Raw genomic sequence first — 16,596 nt, 5'->3', positions numbered from 1 at the left:
CAAAATATAAAGAAGGGGGGCCTGAAGACCTTTTCAGAGTAATGTATGTATAATCATTTTCTTTATAATTTTACTAAAACAAGCATCGATACCGGTACTGGCAGACAATCACTTTTTGGCACAACACCGGCCCTCTGCTGATGCATTCAGGTGTTCTTCCAAATACCGTAATAATGAAAAAAAAGTATAGGTATAAAAGACAAGACCATGATTTTTGGCTTAAGAACATAGACCGTACGTAAGCTCATGCGTGAGAGTTAAGGTGGCGAAGAACCGGAAAATTCAGCCATCGAAGTGTTTTATTTAAGTATTAATGTTGGAAATGGAATCAGAAAGCTAAACATTATCCAGATTGTACCTGAACGCAGCATACGTGTGTGCTCGTTAGAAGCTCCTAGCTAGCTCGTTAGTTTCACGCAGATCGATAATCCGCGGAGTGTAAAATTTCATAGCAAGGTGACGTTGATGTTCCTTCATATTTTTTCTGCATTACATTCTGAAATGCGTAGACGTGTTTAAAAACTAAGAAATGCTTTGAACGCTTTGCACCCGTCTCAAATTTGTTGATTTGAAGGTTGCTTCGGTAGCTAGCATGCTATGCAAATTCATGTTAGCTTCGCTCCGATTCAGTTTTGATTTAATATAGACAGCTTAGCTTTAGGTGCAATAGATAATTTTGTTTCTAAATAGACACATATTTTAAATACCGTGTAATTAACAATATTAGAGTTACATAAATGGAAATGTTTGCCGACCCATCTTGCTAACTAGCCGGTATGAATGAAGGGGAAGGACTCCATTGTTTATACCGGGTCACACGCTGACCTGCATTTTGACTTGAGATAGTTATCCTTTGTATTACACTAGACATTAAACAGTGAGCAGACAGAGGTCCATTCTGACTATCCCCAGCCTTAAATTCGCTGATTAGATTTGACTTAATTGAGCATTTTTATTCTTATTTTTTTAATTATTCTATCAGCCTAGCACGTCAACAATTCGTTATTAACACTGTTCATCTGTTAATTTATGTACACTGTTATTTATATAGGTACGTGTCTAATGATGATTTATTTATTGGTTAATAATTGTAAAAAGTATAAAGATATACATTTGATTTATTTATTCATACTTTTAAAACCTCCTGGCTTTCTCATAAACTATTAATCCACATATTAAAGAGGGTTCTTAGATATAATCTCTACTATAACAAATGTCCTTGCTGTACATTCTTTTATACAGATGTCAGAGAATAATCTTGATAATGAACTTCTGGATTATGAAGAGGATGAGGAGCCTCAGGGAGTCCCAGAGAGTGGGACCCCAGCAAATAAAAAGGAGGTGAAGGGGTCATATGTATCCATCCACAGCTCGGGATTCAGAGACTTTCTCCTCAAACCAGAGCTGCTCCGTGCCATCGTTGACTGTGGTTTTGAGCATCCCTCAGAAGGTGGATAGCAGGGCTATTTAAAGTTCAAATAAACTCCTGGACATGATCCTGATCATAGAACTACAGCCACACATAATAAATGATTTCTTATGATGTTGTAACTGCACGCTTAGTATGTATATAAAGAAAAATGTATAATTGCCAATTGGTTTTACTTTCAGTTCAACATGAATGCATCCCTCAAGCTATCCTGGGCATGGATATCCTGTGTCAGGCCAAGTCTGGTATGGGAAAGACAGCAGTGTTTGTGCTAGCCACCTTGCAGCAGATAGAACCTGTGGATGGTCAGGTGAGTTTGTCATTACAGTTTTACAAGCTCTCTAATTCTGCGTTGTTATGGGACATTACATAGTTGGCTAAGAAATTAAAGAAAAGATGTGAATCCTTAACCCCTGCAGCGAAAAGAACAGGTAGCTCTGTTATGCTCTGGGAGCACAGTTCAGGAAGAAGAAAGGCTTCTTTCAGATCAATATGAAATTTTTTTTTTGATTGATCACATTTATTTTCAAACACATTTCTACAATAGTAGAAGTGAACTCCCAAGACAAGCCTATAGATCAGGGGTGCCCAATCCCAGTCCTCGAGCTCTACTATCCTGCAGCTTTTAGATGCATCCCTACTCCAACACAGCTGAATCAAATGGTGTGATTGCCTCTTCAGCATGCCATCAAGTTTGGCAAAGGCCTGATAACAAGCCATTCAGTTGATTCAGGTGTGTCAGAAGAAGGATGCGTCTAAAAGCTGCAGGACGGTAGCTCTCGAGGACTGGGATTGGGCACCCCTGCTATAGATTGTGTTGTTGGTTAACATTTCGGTGTATGATTATCTACTGTAATTTGCATGTGTTACACACCCAGTGTTTTTGACTACAAACAATACAGACGTTATGTTCAGCATTAGCAAACTTTAATCTGGAATTACTCAGGCTTTGATGAAATCAGATAATCAAAACGTCTCTGTCTGAATGAGAACCAGAAGCGTTTGAGTTCATGTCCGATGTCTTTAGCTTCTAGTCCAGCACGGTGCCTTTAAGATCTTTTTAAGTATTTTCTAATTTGCTCTTTCACATTATAAAGTAGTCATGATTTGGGGGATTTATAAAGGAAGTTTGTGATATTGTAATAGCATTATACACAAATGAGATAAACAACAATGTACATGCTATATAAAGATGAAAGCGTTGATAAAACCTCTGTGTTGTTTCCTTGCAGGTGTCTGTCCTCGTGATGTGCCACACACGAGAGTTGGCATTCCAGATCAGCAAAGAGTACGAGCGCTTCTCCAAGTACATGCCCACTGTCAAGGTGTCAGTGTTCTTTGGTGGCATGGCTATCAAGAAGGATGAGGAAGTCCTGAAAAAGAACTGCCCTCACATTGTTGTGGGAACTCCAGGACGTACACTGGCCCTCATTCGTAACAAGACCCTCAGTGTGAAGAACATCAAACACTTTGTGCTTGATGAGTGTGATAAGATGCTGGAGCAGTTGGGTAAGTGAGAGGAACCAAGCTGTTTATAGTCGACTCTTGGTGAAGGTTTTTGACCAGTATGTAGGAGTGGCGATAGAGTGTGTCAAGTAAATATTGTTGAGATAAATTCTGATGGTGATTACATACATTTTGCTTATTAAAGGTCATCATTAAGAAATTACACCATATATAGATATATATATAATTTTGGATGTATCATTTATTTCCTTGCAAAAGACATGAGACGTGATGTCCAGGAAATCTTCCGACTGACGCCTCATGAGAAGCAAGTTATGATGTTCAGTGCAACTCTGAGCAAGGAGATCCGCCCCGTGTGCCGCAAGTTCATGCAGGATGTGAGTTTACATGTGGCCATACACGTTATATCTGTGCAGCTTCATGTATGGCAAAAACATCAATGTCTATCGCAACATTATGTTCCTTAGTGTGCACTACAGCAAAGCAAGCCTACACTTAAAAAATTCCAGGGAAAACACTATCTAGACTACTTTTGTCCTTACATTTTACTTATGCTAAGTCATTGGTGACAGTGCTGTATCACTACTATTGCACTATAATGCTGCCACTGGCATTTTGTTTGAAGATTGCAGCAGCAAATTAGTAAATGTGTCATCAGTGAGAGCAGCTTATTGAAAAAGGATGGAAAAAAACCTCCATTTCCTTAAACTTACAAATGTTGCTGCCTGCAGAGTGCTAGCAGTATTAAAATGTTCAGTGTTTTTTTTTTTTTTTTTCCTCATCGTCAGAAATGTAATGGAAAATAGTCGAGTTTCCTTTTATTTTTGGCCATTTGTTGGTGCCTTTGTCATATTTGCTCATAAAGCAGGCAAATTGAACCTCTCAGCAGTTTAGAATTGTCCTTTTCCAGGTAATCTGTAGATCTGTCTGAGAGACTAATGCTGGTCATTCTGTCCTTTGCTGTGTAGCCGATGGAAGTGTTTGTGGATGATGAGACCAAGTTGACACTTCATGGTCTACAGCAGTATTACTGCAAGTTGAAGGACAGCGAGAAGAACCGAAAGCTGTTCGACCTGCTCGATGTGCTCGAGTTCAACCAGGTATCAGTGGTAATACTTTTGAAAGGAGTTGGAATCTGTTATGTCCATTTTATTTGTTTTAAATCCTTGCTAATTGTTAACAAATGCAGCTTTGTTTTTTATCCTTTTTTAATTTTTTTAAATTTATTTTCTAAAATAACTTGTGTGTCTTGTCCTCTCTTAAACCCTCCCATGTCTGCCTTTTCCAGTACAAATCGGAAAATATGCAAGACTCAGCAGTTTCTTTTATATTCCTCGCAGGTGGTGATCTTTGTGAAGTCTGTAGCTCGCTGTGTTGCTCTGTCCCAGCTACTGGTGGAGCAGAACTTCCCTGCTATAGCCATCCATAGGGGCATGGCGCAGGAAGAGAGGTTGGTGCTGCGTCACTTTAGAAAGAAGAGTGTTTTTCTTTTTTTAAGTTTGTCATATTTTTTGTTATTGTCACGTGAGACTGTCCTCATTGTGTACGTTTTTTTTCCCCAGGCTCAAATGCTTGTAGACAGTGTTAGTACCTGTAAAAGACAGGCTAAAACTAGACCCAACTGACTAATAACTCTTAGTTTTGGATATAATCTTATTCAGTTCTGCAGTTCATGATGCTGTTGCTTCTCTACTCCTGCCAGGTTATCCCGATATCAGCAGTTCAAAGACTTCCAGCGGCGGATTTTGGTGGCAACCAACCTGTTCGGCCGTGGCATGGACATTGAACGAGTTAACATTGTCTTCAATTATGACATGCCAGAGGATTCTGACACATACCTTCACAGAGTGAGTAATATTTAATTTGAGACATTGGTATATTTTCATTTCCAAACCTCCCATTTCTGGTCTTTAAAGCTGAGGCCATGTGTAGCAGTAAATTTCTTGTGTATCGTTCAGGTGGCCCGTGCTGGCAGGTTTGGGACTAAAGGCCTGGCCGTCACCTTTGTGTCAGACGAGAGTGATGCCAAGACCCTGAATGAGGTTCAAGACCGCTTCGAGGTCAATGTAGCAGAGCTACCAGAAGAAATCGATATTTCTTCCTACAGTAAGTATCTTGTTGCTTGCAGGCGTCATGAACCTGGCTTAAAGACGCCCATTTAATAACTATACAAGTATTATAATATTAACTAAGTATTTTGGTGTCACACTGTATACCTCTTTATGACCAGTTTCACCTAGTGACAGCCAGCAACCACTAGCCAACCGGTCAGGGAATGCACATTTTTTTCTTAGTGTTGGGAGGTTTCCAGGAGCTCCCTGACTGGTCTGTAGGCCTTAGCTGCAACAGGTATTTGTTTACTGAGAACTTCAGAATCAGAGTCAGAAAGACTTTGTTGTATCTTAATTGCCCCTTGGGGATAAATAGAGCAGCATGACGTTGAAGATAAGGACAGAGCATAAACAGGCAAACAGAATATACAGTATATATACAGTTTTAAAATTACACAGTTTTAAAATTTAAGTGACCTAAAGGTGAATAAATAACTGTAAGTGACTACAAGTGAATAAAGTCTCAGCAGTATAAAAATAGTTTAGAGTAGTAGAGCAGGACGATATGACCAAAAATATTTATCACGATATACATTTGAAAATTTGCGATAATAACTGACGATGTAATTGAAACTAGACAAAATACTTTACAACTCCACAACTTTATTAGTGCAAAAAAAACCCATCAATGTATTTTCACTTAAAGAAGCAGCTGTTTTTTATGAAGTTATATAAAAATTCAACAGTGCAAATGCAAATTCCTTGCTGACAGTTTAACCAAAAGGCATTTCCAGTGGAAATTGGCCGACATATCCTCAGCATAACCATGTATAATATCCACAAAACTTAAAAGAGGTTACACACACACACACACACACACACAACACTGTAATATTATGTTGAAGCACAGTACGTATCACTCCGCGAGGCTCCTGCCTACGATAGCTGTAATGCTCCGACAATCTATCAAGCGGTGCGGGTTCGTAGCTTAGCAAAGTCGCACTAAAACATTTGACAGATTTTCGAGCGCCATGTACGACATAAAATCGTTTTGAGGTCAGTAAACACAACCAGAATTCATACATAAGGCACATGGGATTATAAGGGGCACTGTCGATTTTCAGAAAACTCAAAGGATTGATTTGAAGTGTGCCGTATTTTCCAAAAAACACGGTAATAACGACGGCCCGCTAGCATGCTCTACCAAAAAAAGTGCTTTGTTATGTATCTGAAGGACGAAAGCCAAACCAGTTCCACGCCACTGAAGTTGCAGCATTTTTACAAACTCGTTTCATTCAACGATCCACTTTCGCTCTTCTCATTCTCTGTCGCCGTCATGCTTTTTCCGCCATGTGCGTATGAAAACAAAGGCACTGCGCATGTGCACTTTACTCATATTCTATCGCAATATTTCATTTTCTTATCCTTGCCAAACGTTATACCGGTATTACTGTGAACGGTATGATATGGCCCAGCCTTATAGAGTAGTTTATGTTTCTGGTGTGGGAAATGGTCTTATCGGCTGGAGTTAAAGCAGGGTGGCTTTGGGGACAAAGGTGGCTCTCCTCCTCTCAGTCCTGCAGGAAATGCAGCGGAGGCGTCGCCCAGAGGGGAGCCATTGAAATGTGGGGTGAAGAATGTGAGAGGGGTCATTGATGAATTTGGCTGCCTGTCTAAGGGCCGGCTGGCTGAAAACCTGTGCCAGAGTTCTGACAGGCAGGCCAATGATTTTAGAGCACACTGATGCAGTGTGCTGCAGTCTGTTCCTGTTCTGAAGGTTGACAGAGTCCAACCAGCAGGTAATGGAGAAGGTCATGATGCTTTCCAGGAAGGCATAGTAAAAAGTCATCATGATGGGTGTGTTGAGTTCCCTATGAGGTATAGCCGTTGGTGGCACCCCCTGAGGAGTTGTCACACCACTCTACATCACTTCTTCTTCTTTATCACTAGGAGAACCTTTTCGTAGTATCACGCTTTTGATTACAGGAAGTGGTGATTAACATTGTTTAGTATGTATTGTGTTGTCTTGACTGCTAAAATTCTGAATGCATTTTGAGATTTTAGCTCATCTTTAAAACTAAACTAAGAAGTAGCCATGCATTTGCAAATGAAAGCCTGTAATTATGTGCAGATAACAGGCCATGTTCACATACTACATCACTGCTGTGTAGAAATACTCAAGTGTGATAGCTACTGTATAAAGTTATTATAGAAATTTTCTCTACCTCATGTTAACCTCATGTCTCTTTGCAGTTGAACAGTCCAGATGAATGAAGCGCCCTTCCAGTGAAGATCATGTGATCCCTGTTGTTACTGTGTTTTGGTGGAAGAAAAGAAACCTTCAACATTTATTTTAATGTTTCCATCCAACCATTTGTGAAGGCACGTTCATAGTGATAAAACGTGTTTTGTCATCTCGCTGCAGAGTGTTTGTTTTAGTGTATTCCTTGTTTAAAAAAAAAAGAAAAGAAAAGAAGCAAAAATCTGTGGATATATTGTTTTGGTTAAAGAAATAAACTTTTATACCTTATTCGACGGTGATGAACTTCACTTTGTGTGCTTTAAACATTTAACGCATGTCAGATGTTAGCATTACATATAAAACTATAACAGGAGTGACCCAGACATAGCTTGGCATCTGCAGATATTGATACCCACAAGCAGAGGGCGCTATCACACAGTTTGAGGAGGTATCCACTGTTGATAAACAGCTGGTGATGTTGCACTGTGGAGAAACTTAATTTGAAACCGTCAAAGTTGAATTAAAATAAAACGTCACATGAAGCTTGAGCACAGGAGCCAGTTTTATCACATAGATCGACCAACAAAAAACTGGTGACTGCTACACTGTACAGTGTCTTAATCTATAATAGAACATGATTGTATACAGTCTTGGATCAAAATCAAGAAATGTGTTTTGCAGAATACACTGTGATCCAACATCAAGAAAACATTTATTTGGCTAATAAATTTATCTAAGTTGTATTAAATGCTAAACCAAGGCAATTGGCTCTGATTCAGTTCTTCCTGAATTCTTATCAGTTAAAGATAATGTCTCTTATCTAACAGTGTGAGTTTCAAGGGAATTCACTCATGTGCTTTACATGGCATCATGCCATATAGAGAGATATAGCTATAACACCATGGTGATTTTCTGTTTTGAATAAAACAAGTCATCCACATTTGCATAACATCCTCTAGGTTTCTACATAAAACTGCAAAAGTTAATTCAGCTGGTTGTCAGCAAGTCGTCACAGTGCACTGGGAGATATGAAGTATTTACAGTATGTTGAGCTAAAGATTAATAAATGGGTGACAAATTATAATCTTTGGCCCCTACAATGAAAGAAACTGGCAGCAAAGGGTCAAAAGGTTAAAAACTTGTGATCACCTTTAACCCGTTGACAATATCCAGGGCATGAATGATATAACATGGCTTTACAGTCACTAAATCTCAATATTGTAATCGGAGGCTTGGGACCAATATGACAGGGCTCTCTGTCACCATTACCAAATGAGGGAAATGATTAGAAAGATCCCTCCAACAGACCATTAGAGACTTCAAGGCACAGTGAAGCTGTGCTGGCAGCACATAGTGGCTCAACACCTTTTTCCTCCCCTTTCATTTGTCACCCGTCTGTGGGTAAGGCAGTCCTGTCAGATTCTTGTGCACTGCTCACAAAGTTTCAGTGCTAAATAAATAAAGTGCTTTGTTGCTTTTGTAGCATTTGTCCTCTCAGGCTGATTGGAGAGTCTCAAATCCTGAAGCAGGACTTAGGAAATGCAGGAAGTTCAGAGTATTTCGGGGCTCTAATTTAAGTCCCACATCAGTTTGAACAGGAGCACAGGGTCACAGATATTATAATATGGGTTGTCTTTAAGATGAATAATACCAAGGCAGTCCTTCCTGCCTATGGTCTCTGCAGTGAGGCGGGTGGCCTGAGGCCTTCATTCACTTGGAGCCAGGTGAGGAAAAAAATGGCTCCTCATCTTCAAGCGGCTTCCTTCTTTAAGAAAACAAACCTCGTCACATTAAAGTCAAATAGGAAAAAAAAAAGCCAAGCAAGAAAAAAAAAAAAAGACCCTCAATTCAATTCTAGTCTGTGAACTTGTGAGTGTCTCCGTACATCCAGTGCTGAGGAGGGAGGGCCACTTCATTAAGGTGGCCGCAATCACTGCTGCATTTACATGACTGGATCAACATGGACAGCCTCTGAAACCGCTCACCATCCGGGCACGCAAAGGTCACAGGCACGGTGCGGGTGCGACGTGGCGAGCAGCACCGTCCATCCGTACACACGCCGCAGTAGTTGGGCCTGTAGAGGCGGATGCTCACACATTCCCCATAGGACAGGTGGATTGGCTCTGCGACTTTCTCAGTTGGGGAGCAGCTTTTCCCTTTCTGTGATCGAGTTATGAAAGCAGAGAGATAAGAGTTATAACCTGGGTCATAATGATTATTATTAGTTGGAATCAAGATAAATGAATAAATAAATAATCTAACAAGATCTGATTTATACCCCCATCTGCGCCTTACAGAGCGGCAGATTAAAGCAGCTTTACACTCATAGTCTGTTTCACATTAAGAGGACTAGACTTCCAAAGCAGGGAATCAGAGAGGGATTATTTTTAGATAAATGTGATTATATTTAAGGTTAAATATTTATTCAACATTTGAGTGTCCTCTGCTGTTAAATACACCAACACCTATGACAGCTCTTGGCAGCAGAGCTTTTAACTCAGTGGAGCAGAGTAAAAGAGTTCTTACCGTGTCCAACGTGTAGGATTAATATAGACACACAACTTCCCTGGGCTTGAGTACACAGACAGAGCCTAGCTATGGACAGTTGCTTGGCAGGAATGCTGAGGGTGGGGGACTATATTTAAAAAGGCGCCGGGCTGCCACCAAAACACTGCTGAGTAAATCAGCACTGCCCAGTTCCCAGTGGATGTGGAGCTTCCCGAAAGTACCGCTAAGATAATCTCTGTTCTTAAGCTCTGGATAAAGATGGCTTTAGCACTAAGAGCATGTTTACTCAGTGCCAGAACATCTAATTTTTCATTCAAGCAAAATTAAAGGTACTGTTTTTGCATGAGGAGTCAAACGCAGATACAGGTTAAATAATAAGTGTTATCACAATTCAGCAGAGTACTGCGTGAGAGATAAGTTGCTATTACAAGTTATCTCGGCAGTGATACGGCTGTTTGAACTATGGTCCCTGTCTGCGTCTGTCTCATTCCTTCGTTCAGATCACGCTCAGTCCATCTCACCTTAGCTGGGACCGCCAGGCTGTGACACGGCCGTATGGTGCAGATTCTGGTCTGTCTCTCCATCTTGCACTGAGGGTTCTTGTTGGTGAGACGAGAAGAAACACCCATCCCACAGCTGCGAGAGCACGGGGACCAGTCGGTGGTCTGTACTGCACACTTGTTCTCCTTCAGCGGGCTCCACACTGAGGAATGTATAAGGGTTACGGAGGGTGGGTGAAAGGCAGGGAGAAAAATGACACCAATTAGAGCAGAGATTCTTGATCTGGAGGTCAGGTACCTCGTCAATGTCTATGAGATAAACTGCCGTGAAATTTGGTTCAGACGTTCATCCCCACTTTTGGATCAGCTTTGGTGATTAGTGGCTTTTCATTCTCTTTCCATTCATCCCCAGCCGGTCGTGGCAGATGGGGGTGTTTTATCTTCCCAGTGTCACAAAGTGCTTGCTCATAGGGAGTTGTGCGATTGTTGGGCTTTCTATCTAATATAGTAGGGTTGTAACCTTACAATATAAAGTACCTCAAGGCAGCTGTTTTTGTGAAATGGTGCTATATAAGTAAACCTGAACTGAATTAAATTGAATCTAGCACTACTATTGAGTGATAGTTTATCTGCTGGTCAGGTTTATTTACCCAATTGTCTTTTGTTCATTGTTAAAAGCAAGATAGAAGGTCACCAAGAATATAAATACAGATAAGTAACTGATAGCAAATCAGAGCAAAGCAGATGATAAATTTGGGATCTCCTGCAGTGTTGCTCTTGTGAAAGGCAAATGTGAGCACATCTGTGTCTGACATTGTGATTGTGAAAAACTCTGTTCTCATATTCTCAGAGTACAGTAAAAGTACTGCCATTATGGAACAACTTTACCTTGTGATTTAAGAAACACTTTTCAATTGTTGCCTCTTATTTACCCATTCATTCATTTGCACATGAATGGTAATGCAAGGTGCTGGTCTGCCACCGGGGATAACATGACCACCGTCTGGCCTGAAGATATTTCAGCATGAGGACAGAAAGAGCCCTTTCTACCACCTTATTCACACAGCCTAGAACAATTGAACTACCTATATAGAGAATCTTTAATATTATACAACCAATGTAAATAAGCAGTACTTAAAGTTACTAAAATATGAACTACACTGCGAGAAACAGTTTGCATACCAGGCAAGTGTTTGTAGCCACGCTCACTGTGCCAGCTGCTGGGTTTGACGTCTGTAAGCTGGTTGGCTAGGACCAGGTCATTTTCAGGGTGGCGCGGCACAGGATGGAGCCGAGGTCTGTGCGGGTGTTGTTGTGGAGGATGCACCTGCGCAGAGAGATACGCAAGATTAGATGGTTGCAGTTCATCTTTGCCATGACCGTGTCTGACTTTCGTGTGCTTTTCCCCACAGTGGGCGTAACCCCTGATTTTCAAGGGGTTAGGTGTTTTAAAGCACTTAATAACAGTACCTGCTGTCAGCAAGCGAACCAGATACTGTTAATCAGAAAGGTTTCGGCATCCTTGCACCAGAGGCTTTACTACAGTGGCTTGTATTAGTTTGCCAAAGCAACTCCAAATTATAGTAAACAAAATAAGAAAATATAATTTTTGATAACTGAGTTTTTAAAAAGTTTTTGGCCAAATTGTTTAATTCAATACACAATTAACAAGTTCATCCACAGTGATTTTTTACCTCCAGTATCATCAAACTGTTTCACAAATTCCTTACAAACTCAATGTAACAAACCTGATGCTTAGGTGGAAGGCGCCATGTGCCCTTATTGCAGTCGACAGTGAAGCAGCACTGCCCAGGTATCCTAACCAAGCGTGGGTAGGGGCAGGATGGTGAAGCTGGTGGCAGCTTGTTGCTACAGAGAGGCGCGCAGCCAACAGCGCCATCAATGCAGGTGCACTGGTGTTTACATCCAGCACGGAAGCTTTCGCCATTCTGGTAGATCCTTCCATTGTACTCACATGTGCGTCCCTCCGATTTTGCTGAAAAGACACATATTACTCGCTGCTTCTGACTTCATCAACACCAACAGTGACACAGGACACTAAAAAAATCCCACAGGACAAATGAGATCAAAAAGTGAATGGATACAAAGAAGCAGGAAGAGTCAGACCCCCCGTCTCGTAGGCATGGAAGAACCAGCTATTCATAGTTTGTGGGGCAGCACCGGCATGGTGCAGAAGGAAAGAGTATTTTTATCCCTGAAACCCCCTGTTGCTGTCATAAAACATCTACTACTCATTAAAATGTCTCCTGCTGTGCAAGGTTCCATGTTTCTAAATCACAAACCTAAGAAAGCTTCTCTTATGACCTTTGTCGCACCATTTTGGCTTTTCTTTTACACTCAGTATATAAACTACATTTTCTTGTATTTTAATACTTCAGATGTAGCTTTTCCCCCCCCTCCTCTGAGATTTCTTCCCTCCCAGCATTCATTGTTTTCTCACCTCGGCATATGCCCCAGGCCATGGTCACGTCATTGCCATAATTACACTCCAGCCCTTTGTGGTGGTCGCAAGGCCTCGCAGGGCTGCAATCTTGGTTAAGCTGTGCAGCACACACCTTGCAGCATCCACACCTGTCTGAGACGGCGCTCACGCCTGGAGGGCAGACCGGAGGCTCTGCGGGGCACTCACACACCGCTGGGCAGCGAGCAGTCACCTGAAAGATTCACATATTCAGACAAAGCTCAGAACACGACTTGTATATGTGTGTGTGTGTGTGTGTGTGTGTGTGTGTAGCATTTTCCATTATTACTGTTATTATTATTATCAAAATAAAACAGTCAAAAATAAAAACAATAAACCCCACAGGCTTGCATCTATAACCCAATTGTAAAGAAGTCTCCTGGTACTTGGAACAGAAAATTCCCACATCCCCTCTGACTGCCTGTCATCAGCAGGCTGTTAATCTACCAATTTCAGCATTTCTTACGATACCAAATTGTGTGGATGTGCTCTGGCACATGTATGTTTGAATTTCTATTATCTTGTAGACACCCCAGGGTTTGTGACAGATCATCATTTTGTTGGTCATTCATCCAGATATGAAGCATTGTAGTAAATCTCTACAGTAAGTCAAGTTACTGCTGGTCAGCCTTCTCCGAGTGTCTAGACAACTCAGGGTTTGTACTCAGCCCCCTGCTGGCTCATGATTTGAGTCATGGCTCAGTACTAGAGCCAACTTGTTCCAGTGTTTTAGGAATCAGCATGCTACTATGCTCTAAAAAAATTAAGACATGAGTAGACAAGCTGATTACCAGAAAGGCAAACTTCATCAGAAAAAAACATTCGTCATTATATAAGTGGGGGTGCAGTGCCACTGTTAAACTCACTTGCACTCTATTTCCCCTTATTGTGTTCGTTTTCTTTTCTTTTCTCTCATTCTCTCTCTCTTTTTAATTACTTTAAACATGACCGAGATAAAGTACAGTAAAATCTGCTGCTGGCTCATGAGGATTAATTTGTTTCAATGAAGGAGTGTTTGCTGTTCAGACTCGGTAGCTCAAAGTTTAAGGGCACTTTTACTGTCACAAGTACTTTTAATCTTTAAGTAGACTCACATACTTAATCTTACCTGTGTGATGACGACTGTTGTCAGTAGAGTCAGATAGATGAGAAATGTCATGATTATCCTTAAAAGTTAAAAAACAAACAAAAAAACCCTACAAGTAATTTTAAAACAACAATTTCAAGCAGAAATCGAGGGAAATATTATTGATCTTAATTAATTTCACATGAAGATTCTAGTTTCTTTTTCTCATTAGCTCGGACTTCTATCCTTTTTTTCTAAAGGGGTGAGGAGCTAAACTCTAATTTATAGCCGATGGACTACGTAAGACCCCGCCTCTCTCCGTACTTCTAACCAATCAGCGTGCAGGTAACAGCCCAGATCCTTTTTTCCCCCCCAATGGGCGTGACGTTACCGAGCGGATAGTTTGCTGATTGGTGGGCGGGTTTTGAAATGAATGGAGCCATTGATAAAAATCTCAGGGGCGCTCTGTTTGCTTTATGAGTTAAAAATGAAATTGTAACAACTCCTTTCAAGTCACACTTAGCACATTCCTGCTACCACTGAGTAAACACACTCAGCTGAGCCAGACAGCCATGCAACATTAATAAGACCTCCACCTTTGGGGAAATAAGGGAGCAGGAGGAATTCCTTCTTTTTTTGTTCTAAGCCAGGGCAGAAAATTAAAGTGGAGTGCATTAAACAAACATTAACATAATATGAGGGGCAGAGTGAAAATACTCGACTTTGTCTGTGTCCATCATGTTCTAAGAATAAGTGTTTCCAAAGTTTTTAAGTGTAGATTTTGATTGTTTTGCTTTCGCTGTGAATTCAGGTGGACTGCCTGTTTCTATTATTTCTAACCACATGGTGCTGACACGGGAATGATGATGATATGATTGCTTGGAAAGAATGGTGAAGCTGAGGTTAAAAGTAAGATTTTTTTTTTTAAGGGTAACACATGTTGGTCGGTCTCCTCTTCCGCTGCCATCTTTTTTTTTTCCTTTCTTTAACCACAGGTTTCCAGCCACGCCTGTCCTAAAACAGAGACCTCTTTAGAAGAAAGTAACGTGATAGGTAGGTGTTTTGAAAGTTAGGATCCTGCTATGAATGTCAAAGTATTCTTGTAAAGTTCTGGTTTATAGGCTCATTTAATTTTAGGCTTTAAAGAGGATTTAATTTTTTAAAATTTGCGTTACCATCACTACTCACTCAAAATATTTTTTACCTCCAGCTAAAGGGATGAAAGCTTTGTGCTTTAATTTTCAAAAATAATAACAAAACTCAAAAATTATTATTATGTAATTTTTTATAACTTTTACATTTTAACTAATTTCTTTGCTTTTTCCCCCTAAAATATATTTTTATGTATCAATTTAAGATGCATTTCTCAGTGCATTTGTACATATAGGTGTCATGGTACTGGGTGTATGACCCCGTGTTTCCAAGCTTCTGGACATTATGCTGTTTATTTTCAGATATTCAATGTGATTCTTCCTCGTGGTTATTTTTATGTCATGTATATGTTTCTGTTAGCCTTTAGTTCTTTGTGACTTGTGAGTTTTTTCCCTTAGTGTCTTCTCCTGTGTCTTGTCTTCACGTTTGTTTTTCTCTTGTCTCCGTGTTTGGAGTTTACTTTCTGTCTTCCCAGTCAGTCATGTCTCCATGTCTGTTTCTCCCTGTGTCCCTGTGTCAAGCCTGTGTGGCTTAGTCTTCATCTCCGTGTTTATTGTACTCCCTGCTTTATTTGGACAGTCTCCTGTCCTGCGTACAGTATGTTCAGTTCTGCTTCCCCTGTCCTGTTAGTCTGTATTAGCGCCGTGTTCCCACCTGTTGCCCATCCTCACGTTCTCCTGTGTGGATTTTAGTTCCCCCTCTCCCTCTGCTTGTTGTCTGGTTGTTCCTATTTGCAGTGTTTCCCTTGTTTATCCCAAGTTCCCTAGCTTCCTGGTTTCCTCCTGGGTTGGGTTTGTATTTTGTATGTTTGCATTTTCAAGTATCTTATTACAGCAAATAAAGTTGTCTCCTTTCGTTTATTCCCCTGTGTCTGAGTCCTGCGTCTGGGTCCTGCCTTGCCTGCCGTACAGTTGTACACAACAATAGTCACAAACTCACAATCTATGAAAATGGGAACTGACAATCTCACTGCACACTGCTCTGCACATAATATATTTGTATAAGAAATAACCCACTTCCTTCTGAAATTTTCCTGTGGAAACTGAGCACTGCTGTAGGTGCCCACCCTTCTGCTTAATCCCACGGTGTGCTCCTACCATGTGACATATATTAGATGTTGTTTGCAATCACTTGACAAGCAATGCTCTTCAGTTTGGGAGCACAGCTGCACATCTCATGGCTATTTGGTGGTTCCCAACTAATGTTTTAATCCAGTTGCTACAGCATGAAGAGTCAAAACAAGGAAGATATGCATGTTTCCTGTTCCTTCCCATCATGAGTCTTCCTGGTGACTCATTTTGCGACCAAAATTTTGTGACTCATTAAGCTGATTTCAGTCCTGATAAAGCCATGTGGCAAACCACTCTTAAATCAGTAATGGGAGTTTCTAAGATCAGCTTTATGACTTTGGTTTGGTTTCTTGAAACCAGCTTTGTGGTTCAGATAGATATTCTAACAACAGTTTAACTCTGTAGATAGATAGATGGATACATTATTGATCCCACGAGAGAAATTCTTGTCTAACAGCAACATAAATAAGAAAAATAGAACAATCTAAAATATATAAACAACATAGTTAAAGTAAAAGTGCCACAGGTGCATCCTGAGATTTTTTTAATTGAATACAACAGTGATAAAAACAACAAATACAAAATAGGTTAAGATACAGAAAAATGTAAGAGGCTGAGATTGTTGAACA

General features: G+C 40.5%; 2 protein-coding genes across 2 annotated transcripts; one reads left to right on the top strand and one right to left on the bottom strand.

Annotated features, from left to right (window-relative positions):
• The first annotated feature begins 303 nt into the window (after positions 1-303).
• On the top strand, positions 304-7,477 carry LOC146572842 (ATP-dependent RNA helicase DDX39A-like). The gene is made up of 10 exons (XM_085277264.1): positions 304-456; positions 1,243-1,450; positions 1,612-1,739; positions 2,662-2,938; positions 3,155-3,273; positions 3,865-3,996; positions 4,237-4,346; positions 4,599-4,743; positions 4,855-5,002; positions 7,201-7,477. The coding sequence occupies exons 2-10, from the start codon at positions 1,243-1,245 to the stop codon at positions 7,215-7,217; spliced, it is 1,284 nt and encodes a 427-aa protein (XP_085133390.1). The 5' UTR covers positions 304-456; the 3' UTR covers positions 7,218-7,477.
• A 250-nt stretch (positions 7,478-7,727) lies between these two features.
• On the bottom strand, positions 7,728-13,986 carry LOC146572841 (CCN family member 1-like). The gene is made up of 6 exons (XM_085277266.1): positions 13,788-13,986; positions 12,659-12,872; positions 11,946-12,193; positions 11,380-11,524; positions 10,219-10,400; positions 7,728-9,349 (listed from the first exon to the last, which is right to left on the bottom strand). Exons 1-6 carry the CDS (start codon positions 13,836-13,838, stop codon positions 9,044-9,046), a joined length of 1,146 nt encoding a protein of 381 aa, XP_085133392.1. The 5' UTR covers positions 13,839-13,986; the 3' UTR covers positions 7,728-9,043.
• Positions 13,987-16,596: the final 2,610 nt, after the last annotated feature.

This window comes from Mchenga conophoros, linkage group LG6, assembly GCF_057382185.1.
Source record: "Mchenga conophoros isolate Kocher_MC1m ecotype Shallow Benthic linkage group LG6, M_conophoros_male_GT1.1, whole genome shotgun sequence".
Lineage (NCBI taxonomy): Eukaryota > Metazoa > Chordata > Actinopteri > Cichliformes > Cichlidae > Mchenga > Mchenga conophoros.
This window is presented reverse-complemented; position numbering and strand designations above follow the sequence as displayed.

Bases quoted from the DNA above. Each gene is read 5' to 3' on its own strand.
- LOC146572842 (XM_085277264.1), top strand. From the start codon at position 1,243: ATGTCAGAGAATAATCTTGATAATGAACTTCTGGATTATGAAGAGGAT. The intron at 4,347-4,598 runs GTTGGTGCTGCG...TACTCCTGCCAG, and splicing joins GGCATGGCGCAGGAAGAGAG to GTTATCCCGATATCAGCAGT. The intron at 4,744-4,854 runs GTGAGTAATATT...TGTATCGTTCAG, and splicing joins CTGACACATACCTTCACAGA to GTGGCCCGTGCTGGCAGGTT.
- LOC146572841 (XM_085277266.1), bottom strand. From the start codon at position 13,838: ATGACATTTCTCATCTATCTGACTCTACTGACAACAGTCGTCATCACA. The intron at 12,873-13,787 runs GTAAGATTAAGT...TGAATCTTTCAG, and splicing joins CAACAGTCGTCATCACACAG to GTGACTGCTCGCTGCCCAGC. The intron at 11,525-11,945 runs GTTTGTTACATT...CTCTCTGCGCAG, and splicing joins GCCTTCCACCTAAGCATCAG to GTGCATCCTCCACAACAACA.